The 16,351-nt window shown below is 44.4% G+C and overlaps 1 protein-coding gene across 1 annotated transcript in view; it reads right to left on the reverse strand.

Moving 5' to 3' along the window:
• LOC132897226 (histone-lysine N-methyltransferase PRDM9-like) overlaps window positions 1-16,351 on the reverse strand; it is a 112,508-nt gene that overhangs the window by 18,479 nt on the left and 77,678 nt on the right. Inside the window, exon 6 of the mRNA XM_060938693.1 lies at window positions 16,003-16,190. Within this exon, the coding sequence (XP_060794676.1) occupies window positions 16,003-16,190 (188 nt within the window). The remainder of the gene's footprint in view (window positions 1-16,002; window positions 16,191-16,351) is intronic.

Consider the following 16,351-nt stretch of genomic DNA (forward strand, 5'->3'; position numbering starts at 1 on the left):
GGGATTGGAGGCTGTGTGTGTGTCTGTGTGCGTGTGCTTACGCCGTAGTATAACTGAAAAGTTGTTTAATAAATACACTTTCTCTACCTCCAAACGTTGTCCTGCCGTCCTCTGTGCTCCACCCACACATTATCCGCGCTACACCCGCATTGTTCGCGTACAGGAGTTCGCTGACTGTAGTTGTTTTTGCCACCTTGGCACGTAGACATCTTAGGTTAAACAGATCGCCATTTGTGCGGTGCCTGATGTTTACACCATCGTCAGGTGGCAGGGTCTCAGTAGTGTGACGTACGACGAAGACGAAGAACAGGACAAACAAGGATGGTGCCAGGGTGCAACCTTGGCGTAGGCCTGTTGTGACTTGAAACTCGTTGGTGGATTCACCGCCAACCGACACTGTCACCTCCATGCCTTTGTGTAGTCTCTGTATGATATTGGCCACTTTGGGAAGTATCCCGACCTTGACAAGGAGTCTCCACATGAAAGGTCTACTGACAGTGTTGAAGGCTTTGACAAGGTCAATGAACACAAGGTGCAGCTCTTGATTTTGCTCTCTGTATTTCTCCTGTAGTTGTCTGAGCACAAACATCATATCCACTGTTGATCTGCCTGCATGGAAACTACATTGTGCTTCTGGTAAATAAGCTTCAATTGTAGGCCAGATTAAATTAGATTAACTTTATTCATCCCACATCGGGGAAATTCACGTGTTACAGTAGCAAGAAAATGTCATACAGATAACAAATAAAACTGAAATAAAAATTAGACAAACGAAAGATTAAATACAGAGGGCTATTTGCATTATCTACCGTGAAAAAGTATAGAAAAATTGCCTCATTGAGAGGCTCGGAAAATTGCACATTACAGGTAGACTCTATATATACACACATATATACATTATATTAGTGCTGTCAAAAATGTCGCGTTATTAACACGTTAACTTGACTCAATTTTAACGGCGATAATTTTTTTATTGCGAGATTAACGCTCTGTGACACGATGTAGGTTTTTCATAAGCTTTTGAAACTGCCAGGAACTTGGAACAGAGACTTTGCTTAGAAAAACGATAGCAGCTAGCCACGCCCCGCACAGCCAGAGTCCTCTGCCCTCCTCCCTCAAAGAACCAACGCGGGCAGGGCGCGCTAGTAGAGATGGGATTTATGGCTCTTTGATGGGATCCGCATCTTTGTGATCCGTTCTTTGAAAAGAGCCGTTCAAAAGACTGGCTCATTTGGCTCTTTTTAAATATTTATTCAGTTTTAAGAAGACAGCGTCTAAAGAAGCCAGATCCCTCTGAATTGTAAACTCAATGCTATCCCAGAAATCCTTCCTGTAATATGCAAATTTGGCCACCTCTGATTGGACAGCGCGACGCATCAACAGGCAGAAAGTGTAAAAGTACAAAATGTGTTAAGTGAGCTGAAACAGTAAAGATCAGATTCAATGCAATATTTATCAACGAACAACTTAAAGTTAATATAATAGTGTACTTTATATTATAATCAAGCATGTCAAGCCTACCGTCACTGTGTAACCTGTCTCTCTGATAGACTAACTCAAGCAGTAGATTACTTCACTCATGGTTCTCTTGTTAGTCTCGGGACGAAGAGCCCCGGTGCTCAGCTTAGGTTTCAGTTTGCAGTGGCTGTGTCAAGACGTGTTATGCTTTGCAATAAGAAAAACATTGGTATAAAACAAGCCCATTCACTTTTTTATGCTGGTAAGAGAATTACAATGGTTTTTCGTGTGACAAAAATGTGCGATTAAATTGCGATTAATCGCGAGTTAACTATGACAGTCACGACATTAATCGCGATTAAATATTTTAATCGTTTGACAGCACTTATATATATATATATATATATATATATATATATATATATATATATCTCAACAGGAGGGATGGACCGCCATGCTTCAGTACTTCAGCTGGGATGGCATCAGGCCCAAGGGCTTTACCTGAGGATAGCTGTTTCAGGGCCTGGGAGATCTCTTCGATGAGTGGATCTGCTTCGAGATCCTCTACTATGTCAGCTTGTGGAATGCTGTCAAGCACACTAAGATTGGCATTACTGAGCTGATTGAGGAGGGTGGAAAAGTGTTCCTTCCACCTGTTTAAGATAGCCTCCTTTTGTGTTAATCAAACACCATCAGCGGAATCAATGGGGTCTAGGCCAGTTGACCTACGGCCAGAGACTAGTTTGATGCCATCAAATGCCTTCCTGGTATTGTGTTGTTTGGCAGCTTCTTCAATTTCCAGGGCTCTGTCAGTCCACCAAGCGTTTTTCAGTCGCCATATGACAAGCTGGCATTTGTTCCGTGCCTGTCTGTAGCGTGCTCTGTTTGCTGGAGTCTCAACCTGCATGATGGCTTTAAAGGAATAATCCGGAGTGCATTTCCAGCGGGATGGGCTCTGCACTCAGCTTTTACGGACTCTCCCCTGAAGATGGCATCTGGAGAAGAACAACTTCAGGTAAGGTACTGGCTTCAGGTAAGGTACTGCCGTGTTGGAGCTTTCCGGTTGAAATCACAAAAAACGAACTGTCTCAAAACACATCTGATTGACGTGATTGTGGTAGCAACTCAACGTATGCACTCCCAATAATGCGAAAATAGACCTAGAAAGCATATCACTCTGGATTATTCCTTTAAAAGTAGTATACTTGTCTGTGAGGAGGGTCTGGATCTCGTCATCATTTTTGTCAAACCAGTCTCTGTGTGTTCTTTTCCTAGTGCCAAGCACAGCTTTGGCAGTGTCGTAGACTGTTGACTTAATGGATGACCACTTCCGCTCAACGTTACCTTCAGGTTGTGTGAGGCTATCAGTCAGGGCTTGTGCTAGTTGTTGTTGAACAGCTTCCGTACGGAGGCTTGCCGTGTTGAGTCGCTTCTGGGTGTTATGATGTCGCTTTTGACGGGAGGTATGTATTCTCAGATTCAGACGAGTGCACATCAGCTTGTGGTCTGTCCAACAGTCGGCACTTCTGCGTACTCGCGAGTCGAGGACATCCGAGATGTGATGTTGGTTCACAATTATGTGGTCAATCATGTGCCACTGCTTCGAACGAGGGTGCTGCCACGTGCCTTTGTGGATGTCTTTGTGCTGGAACAGGGTATTGGTGATAGTCAACTCAAATCTTGCACACAGCTGTAAGAGCAATAGGCCCTGCTCGTTCTGAGCTCCAAAGCCGTAGTTTCCCACAACGTTGGGCCAGGTGCTAGGGTCACTGCCGACTCGGGCATTAAAGTCACCCACAAGTAGTACCCGGTCGCCACGGGGAACCTGGTCAAGTGCTTCAGCCAGCAGATCATAAAATTGGTTCTTTTCTTCTGCTGGTCTCTTAAACGTGGGTGCATAGACGCTGATGACAGTTACGTGGCACTTATTTGCGAGGACAAGCCTTGCTGTCATATCACAAGAAGAGAGTCCCTTCCAACTGATAACACATGAACGCAGTAAGGATTTAATTGCGATAGCTACACCTTCGAGCTTAGGTTGATCTTGAGGGCGTCCAGAAAGAATGAAAGTATAGTCACCATCAATGAACTCGCCAGTGCTAGGGATCCTGCATTCACTGAGGCCAATGATGTCGATGTTGAGACGCTTAAGTTCTTTTGCCACCAGTGCTGAACATCTTTCTGGAGCTTGCCTGCTAGTGTTAGAATCTAAAAGTGTCCTTACATTCCAAGAGGCTAGCCTGATCTGTGAAAAGATATTCTTTGTCCGGGTGTGTCTAGACTTTTCGGGCCCAGGAGGTCTGGTTGGCTTTACTTGGGGGCCATCATGGATGCAGTGTTGCTGTCCGTTTACACGCCAGGAATGATGTAGTGTTTTATTCCTGGAGTCTTTAGCGGGATATAGATACCACGTGGTTCCAGGTTGCTGGCCTGGAAACCAGTGGGCAAGGAGGCTGCCCACTTCCATGCTTGCGTCCTGGGGCTGGACACGGTGAAGAGTGGACACACATAGTGACACAAATCATCTCCACCAAAACCAGTACCAGCTGGTCAATTGATGACTGGTAGGGTCAGGGGCTGACCTTGACAAGGCTGACCCAGGCATACAGGCCATTAAGATGTCAAACTGACATCCTCTTTTGCCCCAGATGTGGTATGCTCATTACAAAATTGCCAGAACAGCTGCCGAATCGATGAACTGAGCTGTCATACCGGAAATGCCACCAAGTTGATGACACTTACACTTACAGAACTGAACCTATTTGTTTGTGTTTTGGTCCCAAGTTCCTTGACAGTTCTCTTATGGCAGTGCAGATTAACAGCTATATTTTAAGTATTGATGTTATTTCACGATTACACTTGCAACTGGATTTTGGTAAACCTAAACACCCTGCTCTTGCAGTTCAGGCTTCAGAAATATTGGTATTGCTCATGTATCTTAATGTACATGATCATAAATTCTAATATTGCTAAAGCTCAATTAGCTGTTGCTCTGGTTCAATTTCTAGGACAATCAGTAACAGCTGGACAGAGATCCATTCTCCCTGATCAAACTGTAGCCGTGTGTATACTCACCACACTGTCAATAAAAGAAGGGCTTTACTTGTCCTCGGCATGTGTAATTACTGTCACCCATGAATTAAGGATTATGCCCAAATATCTCAGCCATTATATGATCTGTTAAAGGGATCTCCGAAAGAGACAGACAGCATTCAGGTTTCTGAATTGGCCAAAACTGCATTTACAGAATTTAAAACTGGTCTCACATCTGCTCCTGCTTTAGGTTTTAGACAATCCAAGCTACCCTTCATTCTGCACATGCATGCGCATGATGGGTTTATGACTTCATATCTAATGCAAGACCATGATGTTGACTGTGTTCCGTTCAGTCATACTCAGCCAAATTGGATAATAATGCTAGTGGTTTTGGTCCATGTTGTTTATGCCACTTATTTAACTGTTACTACCTGTGCTCGAGTAGCGTTAACACATCTCGCTGTACATTGTCCAAATGCTGTTCTTCCTCTGTTGTCCTCAGCTTGTGTGATCACAATTCCAAAAGGTGGGGCAAATTGGCTTGATGCTTACACAGCACCTAATGTTAAACTGAAAAGGACCAAGGTCACCAACCCCTCATCCTTAACGATGACTAAAATGTCTGATACACAAGATGAGAGGGTATTGAGTGATCACGATTGGGTGATACTTTCACACGCACTACTTTCAAATGTTTCTGAGATTCCTATGGAAAATCTAGACTTGACTTGTCAACAGATGGTTCAGCTCAAGTCCTGAATGAATGCACATGTGCTGGATGGGATGTCTGCTCATCACACAGTGATAGCTGAAGGTCATCTCCCTGATCATCTCTCAGTCCAAGTTGCTGAACTAGTGGCTCTGACTAATGCCTGCATCCTAGTTTCTGGTTGTACCGCTATGATTTACACTGTATGTATTTCTCAATATGCCTTTGGTGTTGTACATGATTTTGGAAGTATTTAGAAGCAATGTGCCTTTTTGATAGCTGCAGGCATGTTCATCATGGGGGACTAAAAGAACTCTATCCAGACCCTTTCTTCTTTGCACCAAACTCAATCAGGTAGCCAAAAAAGCAAAAATAAAAGTGACAACAGGACTGTAAAGAAAGATTTATCATTTTAAAACATTTTTAAATCACGCTATACTACTACTACTACTACTATGTCAATCTAATGCTTTTTACTTCCACACCGACTGACAGGGTGATGTACCTGGCACATATGGGTCTGTCTCAGAAACTGGGTACTGTGGGGGTACCCCAATAATATACTCACAGTCAATAAACTATATGGTTTTGAATGGTGATGTTGGTTTTAATTTGAAATAAAATTATGAAATAAATAATACAGACAAAACTAAATCTTTGATGTGAATATTCAGAATTTGGCAAAAATTCTGCAAATTTGTGGAAAAATGGCGGCTTGATCTGGGACATGATAAATGGTTGACTACATCGCATTCCCTTAAAAAGGTTGTAGTCCACTGAAAAGTCTACAGTTATCACTAATTGTATTTTAAGTTGTAACTTTATACACCTAAGGATTGGTGCGCTCATGGAATAATCATAACTGTAATAAAACATCATGCAAAATATTTGATCACCGTTGTAACTCCATTTTCCGCATACCCAAAACCAATACGATCGTGTGTTTTGATCCAAATGGAAAGCCTCAGGGTCAAGGTCACTACCTCACCAAAAGTAGTAACTTAAAATCACTACGCCATATAAAAATTTAGTTATAAATCTGCGATTTTGTTTTTTTAAATGAAAGCTGAAAGTTAGGTATAGAATATGTTTCTTACAGAATATGTTACGATGATAGCTGGTCTTGTATGAATTTCTGAGCTATAAAATGAGTTGTGGTCTATTTTTTACCGTCGCATGTTATTTGTGTGCAGGAAAGGACACACATTAACAATTTGCATGTGTAGAATGGAATTTTCCACTCCAACAGTTAGAAGTTGATCGTGCTTCCATTTGCGGTCTTTCTGTTACACAAGTGATCTTTTCAGACGTTATCACTGAAAAGGTGAGTTTTGACAGTTTTATTTTGTTTTAGTCTTGCAGTATAAGGCAATAGAATGTTTCTTTTTCATCTTACTTTCATATTTCATAGTGTTTGCGTATTTTTGGCCAATATTTTGCAACCATGGTCAATTTAGATCGAACTTTTGATAGAATCTACGGCCAGTCATTTTGCCCCGCCCCTGCCTCGCGCTCCGTCCGGTGCGGTAGTGATGTCCCGTTGCTCGCGCGCCACAGCAGAGACCCGCGCGACCTTCAGCCGGTACAGTCGCTGTTCTTTTACCACCACCGTTATTCTCATCTTTCCGGTGTGTTCTTGATTTTTCCATTGTGTCCTATTTCACCATATCAAATCCCCAAAATGTATCATATTATTCATATTTAAGTGAATAATCAATTCAGTCATCATAACTTGGCATTTTTAACCCAAGCAATCAAAAAGAGGAAATTTATTCAATATTTTCACTCATCTGTGAAGGAGGGGCTTTAATTCTTCATGATGTAGTTATTTTATATGTAAATCATCTCATCTCATTATCTCCAGCCGCTTTATCCTTCTACAGGGTTGCAGGCAAGCTGGAGCCTATCCCAGCTGACTACGGGCGAAAGGCAGGGTACACCCTGGACAAGTCGCCAGGTCATCACAGAGCTGACACATAGACACAGACAACCATTCACACTCACATTCACACCTACGGTCAATTTAGTGTTACCAGTTAACCTAACCTGCATGTCTTTGGACTGTAGGGGAAACCGGAGCACCCGGAGGAAACCCACGCGGACACGGGGAGAACATGCAAACTCTGCACAGAAAGGCCCTCGCCGGCCACGGGGCTCGAACCTGGACCTTCTTGCTGTGAGGCAACAGCGCTAACCACTACACCACCGTGCCGCCCATATGTAAATCAATTTTACAAAAACATTTGAATTGTAATAAAAAAATTTTCCACAGTGGAGGCCAGATAAAGCAAAATACTATCTTTGTTCTTATTAAACATGACAAAAGAAACATTGAGTGTTGGGTAAATGCAAAAAAAATAGTAAAATTAGAAAATGTATTTTTTGACCATAACGTCCCAAATGAGAGACCAGTTTCTGAGACGGACCCATATACATTCACTTGGAGCCCACTATCGCACAAATGCCACCAGGAAAATGCTTAGGAGATCAAACAGATCACATAAAAAATAATCTAGCCTATCCCTGGTTGCTCAGTAAAGGCCAATTTATGCTGACAACGCAGTCCTCGCAGACGGTGTCGCAGATAGCGTCTGCGTAGCCCCCCTACCTTCGCAGACGCTCTGCGCACACCTCCCAAAAATTGTGACCACTGCAGAAGCCTCGCAGACAGCGTCGCAGACAAGAGGGCTCTGATTGGTCCACTCTACATCCGCTGTACACACACTTCCGCTTCCCTACTTTCCCGGGTTGTTTTGTTTTCACGACCGCCATTTTTAAAAACACGAGCGAAGATGGAGCAGCACGAAGAGCGGTTGATCGAGGAAGTACGTACATCTATACGACTCCAGTTCTAGTCAGTATAAGTAACCGGAGGATAAACACTCCACTAACCACACCCACCAACTACTCCTAGCGATTTCGCGACTTCGCGCCCCCTTGCGTTGTAGCGGTGAATAACATCGTGCACGCCTATTACTCCCCGCTCAACGATAAATTACAACTGTCTGCGAAAAGCTGTCTGCGAAAGCCTTGTCGCAAGAGCATGCAGAGGCCTTAAAGGCTCTTCTACAGGACTTGTCCACACCACTAGAGCTCATCAACTTATGGCCAGACTTATGGGAATTGGAAGACGAGTAGCAAATAACAACCACCACCCCATCTAAAGCAACATTATCCAGCAATATATAAGAACCTGAACATTTTTGGCAACTATGAGCTACCAAAGATGAGGTGAAAAACAAAACAAAACAAGACAACCAGCACTTGAGTGCTAAAGCCAGTGAACCAGCCAAAAACCAGTGTATTGATTACAAAGCCTATCAGTATTCTCCTGTTCTGTAAGAAATGTATAAAGTTAAGCTGGGTTAACACTGTATAATGTTCAGCCCAATTTTGCTGTTGCAGGCACAATCACACACTGCGAACTTCATGAGTTGAGACAGGTGGTTCTAATCTTTGGTTGTGAGTTGAGACTAGTGGCCCTCGAGAAGTAAAATGTGATCTGCTCACAGGTGACTGATGCAGTATGACTGTGACTAATGACAGTCAATGACAGTTTTGGCTATGTCTGTTAGATTAAAATCTCAATGTGGCTGCTGCTATGACACTCGTCTAGAATCTACATAAAATTACAGATCATGTAATGGGTTATAACAACACGTGTACCATAATGGGGCATTAGATAGTTTTTCTTTATTCTTATGGTTAATGTTTGAATTTTACTGAAAAGTTATAAATCATTAAAGCATAATGATTATCATAACTATACCTGTCAGTAAGAGCAGGTTGATTGGAGAGGAGATGAATGTATGTGCAGGAAGAATATTATAAAAGGAAAAAAAAACAGGCATCCAGTCCAAAACAGCAGGCTGAATCAATAACAATTGACAAGAGACAAAAGAGTTGAGCGAGGCACAAACATACTAAACTGGGCAGGATAAGATCAGAAATCAAAATGCAGAAATGAGAGCCAATAACCAGGAAAACAATACAATAACAGCGGCTCTGTAATGGTGATAAACAACAGTATTTTGCACCACGTAGGTGTTGGCAGCATCCTTTTATACGCACGCTGATTGTGCTTAATCCAGGGCAGGTGATTGTCATTAGAGGCATGCACTGCTCAAAGCGCACATGAGTGAAAGTCCACTGCATGCGCCAACCACTTTCCTTTCACTGAACTAGTAAACACATAGTAATAAAAACATTATGGTTAGGACAAGTTAATACATGGTCAAGACAAGTGAAAAATCATGCTGCTTGTCTGACTGGACAAGTGGATTAAAAAGTTAATGTCAAGCCCTGTCAGGTGGTGGCAGAATACCATCACTGGGCTTGAAACACAGGCCTCACCCCCAGGAGCCAAACAGATGCCCTCCTCTGCACCACCAAACACTGGCTTCAACAAAAGGTTCACACAGCCCTTCAGGTGATGGAGTGCGTGGCCATGGACCAGTTCCTGCAAGGTCTGCCTCCAGAAAAGGCCTGGGCTGTGGGCATGAAGGTGCCCACCACCCCAGCAAAGATGGTGGAGGCACTTGAGTGAGCTTTCACAATTTTGGAGATTAGCCACCCAGCACTGAGAAGGAGCTACGCTGATTCCAAGCACCTCTCACCATGGCTGGCCTGGGCTGATGTTCCTTAGCAACATCCTAACCTCACCTCACTGCTCCACTCAACCAGATGAGTCCATGCCCATGGAGCCTGAGCTCACTCCAACAGCCTCTGCCTGGAAGCCATGGCTGGCAAGTTTTGCAGCACACACTTCGCCTGAACCTACCACCCATGTGGTATTGTACACATTACCTGCATGCATGCCAAAGTGCAGTTAGGGAACTGCCGAGGTGAGTGGGTGCTGTTAGATGGAGTTATGCCTGATCTGCCTGTTCCTTTGCTTATAGCAAAAGACTGGCTGAGATTCCCCACTGAGCTACCACTTCTCCTGGAGGCAGACAGGTCCCCTAGGCCAGCCCAGAGACCTTGACAACAATGCCCTGCAGTCAGGAGAGCTCTCCTCAATGATGAGCTGGATGACAGTGCAGATACCACAGCTGAGGATGAGTCCCCCTCTGCCACTAACCCCCACTGTCTTGTGTTTAGGCAGGTCACTTGTGAGGGGGATTTTAGTTGAGAATGGAAGGACGATTGACTGAAATATTCCTGGGGACATGTGTGCATGGTTGAGGGGAAGGACCAACAAGCTGGGCATGCCCTACCCCTGGCATATTTTCCCCATTCAATGGGGCCAGCTGTACTGTCACACTGAATGCCAGGGGCAACTGTGCAACCTTCTGGTAGTCCCCTGGTCCAAGACCAATGTTGTCATGTATCCTGCCCATTTGCATCCTCTCTGGGGCCACCTGGGAGCCTGCAACACCCTCACCAAACTGAGGGACTGCTTCCACTAGCCAGGGATGGAAGCAGAGGTCAACAACTTCTGCCAGCATGGGCTTAAGTTTCAACACACCACCTCAGCAAAACCTGCTTCTACACCACTCATTCCTGTGCCCATCATCGGTGTACCCTTTGAAAGAGGCTCTGGTGGGTCTGCACCCAAATTCAGCCTGCAGCCATCAATACATCTTGATGATTGTGGACCACACCACCCTGCTACCCTGAGACAATCCCCCTCCGAAAGGCCATCTCCAAGAACATCGCAAGAGAACTGGTCCTGCTTTTCTCCAGAGTCAGTCTCCTGAAAGACCTGCTCACAGACCAAGGTATGCAGTTTGTATCTAAACTAATGGTGGATATGTACAGGTTCTTGCAAATGAAACAACTCTGTACCTCCATGTACCACCTCCAGATGGACAGGATAGTCAAGCAATTCAACCAAACCCTAATGCTCCAAAAGGTGGAGAAAGAAGATGGGAAAAACTGGGATCTCCTTCTTCTCTATGTTCACTTCACCATCCGTGAGATACCTCAGGCCTCAAGTGGCTTCACTACTTTCAAGCTCCTCTTTGGAAGATGACCACAGGGTCTGCTTGACATAGTCTGGGACACCTAGAAGGAGAAGCTTGCCATTTCAGATGGTGGTGGAACATGTGAAGGAAATGCACGGGAGAATTGACAAGGTGACCCCATTGTTAAACAGCACATGCATGAACCACAAGCTGTCCAGTACTGGGTCTACAACCAGCCCAGCAAGTTTCAGCCAGGCAACCGAGTCTTGCTGCGAGTCCCCTCATCCAAGTGTAAGGTCCTGGCTCACTGGCAAGGCCCCTTCCCCATCACAGAGCATGTGGGGCCCATGAACTACCACCTGCAACAGCCCCATAAGCACAAAGACACTCAACTTTATCACATTAACCTTCTAAATTGCTGGACTGAACCTCTACCTGTGCTCTCAGCCTCTGTGTCTGTCCCCACAGAGCCACCAGGGCATACCATGGTCCACTGGGGTGAAGATCTCACTCACACTGAACAGCAGGAAATCAGGGAGCTTGTGGAACAGTTTGGGGATGTGTTCTCAGTGGAACCCGGCTGATCCTACATCAACATCAAGACTCCTCCAGGACTGTTATTAGACAGCAGCCCTCAACCCCATTTCTAGCCTCACCATTGTGGTCCCCATGCCCAGTGGAAGCCTCAGAATATGCAACAATTTTCAGAGGCTAAACCAAGTCACAGAGTTTGACTGCTACCCTCTCCCCTGGGTGGACGACCTTGTGGTTTGCCTAAGGAGGGCCTGTTTCATCTTCACTCTCAGCTTAACCAAGGGATACTGGTAAGTGACCCTGACCCCCAAGGCTTGACCTAAAACCACTTTCCCTGACTCCCTCAAGGCACTGGCAGTACAGAATCCTCCCCTTCAGCCTCCATGGGGCATCTGTGACATTCCAGCTGTTAATGGACATTGTTCTCCAGCCTCATCATCAGTATGCAGCAGCCTACCTGGACGTCGTTGCCATTCACTCGTCCACCTGGACCGAGCACCTCCATCAGCTGAGAGCAGTACTGGGGGAACTCCTCAAGGCTGGGTTGACCGTGAACCCCTGGAAGTGCTACCTGGGGCTGACTAAGGCACAGTACATGGGGTACTGCATAAGGAGAGGACTGCTCAGGCTCCTTGAAAAGAAGATCAAGGCTATGAAGGAGTAGCCCCAACTGAGCACCAAATGACAGTGCCTTTCTGAAGTTGGCAGGCTACTATAGAAGATTTGACCCTAACTGCCCATCTCTAGCAACCCCCTTTCTGACCTTATGAAGATAGGACAGCCTAACTGGGTTAGATGGTCCACTGAGGCAGGGCAGGCATTCCAGGCCCTGAAGACAGCCCTCACCAGTTCCCTGGTGCTCAGCAACCCAGATTTCAACCTGCACAGTGCACATACAGTGGATATAAAAAGCATACACACCCCATTAAAATGATAGGTTTTTCTGATGTAAAAAAATGAGACCACAATAAATAATTTCAAAACTTTTCCCATCTTTAATGTGACCTATAACCTGTACAATTCAATTGAAAAACAAACAAATTGGTTAGGGGAAAAACAAACAAACAAACAAACAAATAAACAAACATGTACAATAAGCTGGTTGCATAAGTGTGCACACCCTAAAACGAATACTTTATTGAAGCACCTTTTGATTTAATTACAGCATTCAGTCTTTTTAGGTACACTCCTGCCATCAATTAAAATGACTGATTAACCCAAAATAAAGTTCAGACATTTACTCAGTTGCATCCTCCAGCAAAAGCCATGGTTCACAGAGAGCTTACAAAGCATCAAAGGGATCTCATTGTTGAAAAGTATCATTCAGGAGAAGGGTACAAAAAAATTTCCGTGGCATTAGATATACCATGGAGCACAGTGAAGACAGTCATCAAGAAGTGTAGAAAATATGGGACAACAGCGACATTACCGAGAACTGGACGTCCCTCCAAAATTGAAGAAAAGACAAGACGAAAACTGGTCAGGGAGGCTGCCAAGAGGCCTAAAGCAACACTGAAGGAGCTGCAGGAATTTCTGGCAAGTACTGGTTGTGTACTGCATGTGACAACAATCTCCCATATTCTTCATATGTCTGGACTACAAGGTAGGGTCGAAGAAAAACATCCAGGCCCAGCTAAATTTTGCAAAAAACAAACAAACAAACAAACAAACAAATAAACAAACAAACAAACAAACCATCAACTCTCCCAAAAGCATGTGGGAAAATGTGTTATGGTCTGATGAAACCAAGGTTGAACTTTTTGGCCACAATTCCAAAAGGTACGTTTGGTGCAAAAACAACACTGCACATCACCAAAAGAACACCATACCCACGGTGAAGCATGGTGGTGGCAGCATCATCTTTTGGGGTTATTTTTCTTCAGCTGGAACAGAGGCTTTAGTTAAGGTGGAGGGAATTATGATCTCAGGTATTATCTCACTGGTCAACATTTCACAGTGGTAACAGATCACACATTCCTGCAATAAATGGCAGAAGCCAAAGATTCTAACTCCTGCATAACACACCGGTTCCTTTCTTCACAAAACTTCTCTTTACGGAAACAGCACTGAGCAGGGATCCAGCATGGGAATGCTGATAGCCTCTCTAGAAGGTACAGTGTCTGGGCATGCATACCATCCACAGTCAGCTTGGAGCTGGGGGGCACTGTGGAGGAGGCTTATGCATTTCCCTGCACAGGATAAACATCGCTCCTTGTGCTACTGTTCTCTTGGTGCTGAAAGGACAACTCTGCTTCAGCACCACTGGTGTTGTGGACAGCCACAGAGCACATGGATAAAGGGCAGAGCTTGCACAGCTGCAGCGAGTTAATCAGTGCTGCTCTCTCCCCTCTGGCAGCTTCCAGGGGAGTATAAAAGGGCCTCTCTCTCACCCAAGATTAGTTCACTCATCTTGTGAGCCAGAGACTGATACTTCTCTCTTTGTCTCCAGAGAGCACTGGTGACGATGATGAAGCACCAAGTCTAAAACACCTCCCAGCCAGGAAGACTCACCAATGTGGAAGAAAAGTTCCAACCCGATAACTGAGACCACCCAAAGCCCATCAGTACTCCACCACCTGAACACTTGATGCACTGGCTGAGCATCTCACCCTCCTCATGTTGCACCTCAATCAAGCTCTTGGGCACCTCACCTCTTCCTCTCTCACCTTCGCCTCCCTCCAAAGAAAATTATTAAATAAAAAACAGCTACAATATTGCAAGTGATCCTTTAGCCATAGTCTCAAGCCCAAAAATTTTTTTTCTGCATCATTATTTTAAGTAGACAAATCAAATTAATAGCTATCAAAACTGCTGAGATTTACTTCTGTGTCAGACTATACTGCTTAGCAGTCTCAGTCTGAAATTAGTTTGCTATTATGATCACATTAACAGCAATGTATTGGTTACCAGGGAAACCATGAATATTCGGATTGCCAAAGGTAAGAATATGCACCTGGTACACCTGTCCCAGGAATGAGAACCTCAAGAAGCACCTCTGTTCTGGAGCAATGGAAGTATGCATTGTGTAGCTCCACTGATGTCAAGACTGTGTTAACTAAACAGTCACAGGGTTTCCCAAACTCTAGCCTTGTGCCCTGCTGTTAGAAGGGAGGCCTCCATCAACTCTGAGCACCGGCATGTGGAAGACAGCTACTGAAACCTGCCACATAACTGTCCATGTAAAACTTGGACGGAGTTACCGAGAATTCTGTGGCAACCAACCACCATTTTAAGTGTGGCCACCATGACTGATTTGAATAGTTGTGTCTGTAAGCTGCTAGGAGGTGAATCTGGTCACATACCAGATTTCAAGAGATGAACATGCTGTCCTCATGTATTTCAGTCAAGCACCATGAGGGGGCTCATTCTTCTGGCTATCAGTGAGCTGTATAATGATATCTGAGCCACTGTGTGTAGCTCCAAAATCAACTATGAGACATGTCAAAATTTTTATTTTCTTGGGCTTTTTTCTCTGTGTGATGGCCAACACGGAGTCTGAATATGTGCAAGTTGCATCTTGGCCAGGCTGGATGTGGATGCCTCCAACAATGTCTTGGCCCTCTATGTACCACTGAAGAGTTTGCATACATCTAGCCCCACATTCAATGCAGAGGATGCAAATGGTTATGTGTTGCAAATTCTTGATACACAGACATTGGGTACACAGATAATGGTCATCTTCTGGCTCAAGGAGGTTTGGGCACTGACAGCATGAGTGCAGAACATGTGTGGTCCATTCAGATCAGTAACCACAAGTCTGAACACTGGGGGCAGTGTATAAACAGTTGTAGCCCAGAGAAACCTAGGAAGTACCTTCAAGTTTATTAGGGCTATTAGCTCTGGATGTGTGAGGGAAAGGATGGGAGCACCACTCCAATCCCATGCACACCAGTGCAGCTAAATAGGCAGGGAATGGAATCACACGCTTCAGTCCTGTAGCTCCAAGCATGAGCCGGAGTGAGCCACTAAAAGATAGCAAATAAAAGTCTAGGAATTTCAGACATCACAAACTGACTTAAAGGAAAACTTTAAGATTTTTTAACCTGGGCCTCATGCGACAATTGTCTAGAGGCACTGAACGGGGTGCTGTGTCAGAGACAGTAAAAAAGAGAAAGCAGCTTTTCAGTTGCCAGTTACTGGACCAATTTTAAACATTTTTGTCGTTAGTGAATATTTGGTCCCAAAGTGATGGGAAAATAGGGCCCAGGTTAAAAATCCTGGAGCTTTCCTTTGACAAGCTAAGAATGTAGCAGCAATTCTAGCAAGCAGGTCACAGCTAACAGTCCAACAGAAAAAGTAATGGATATTCTCACTGTGGAGAGAAAAGAGAAACATAAAATCACTGTGGTTAGACTTTACCATTTGTGGAGTAGGTTTTTTTCCTGTGGCAGTCATATATATGCCCGAGATCTTTGGCATACTCCTCATACCACACCAAGAGCTCCTGTCCTGAATTGATGGGTCGACAACAACGGTACAGAATCCCTCCTCGATACTTAAATGCCACAAGATTCTGTTCTTCTTCATTCCGAGCACAATTCACATACCTAAGAGAATGAAGCAAATTGGAGTCTGAAAAAGGTACTAAAAACTCTCAGAAGTTAGAGAGTGAGAGAAAGCAAAGGGAGAGATCAGTGATAAGAGAATGATAAATATCTGCCAACAAATAAGAAACTGCAAAAACAAAGACGGAACAACAAGGATTTTC

This window comes from Neoarius graeffei, chromosome 13 (genome assembly GCF_027579695.1).
Source record: "Neoarius graeffei isolate fNeoGra1 chromosome 13, fNeoGra1.pri, whole genome shotgun sequence".
NCBI classification, from domain to species: Eukaryota; Metazoa; Chordata; class Actinopteri; order Siluriformes; family Ariidae; genus Neoarius; species Neoarius graeffei.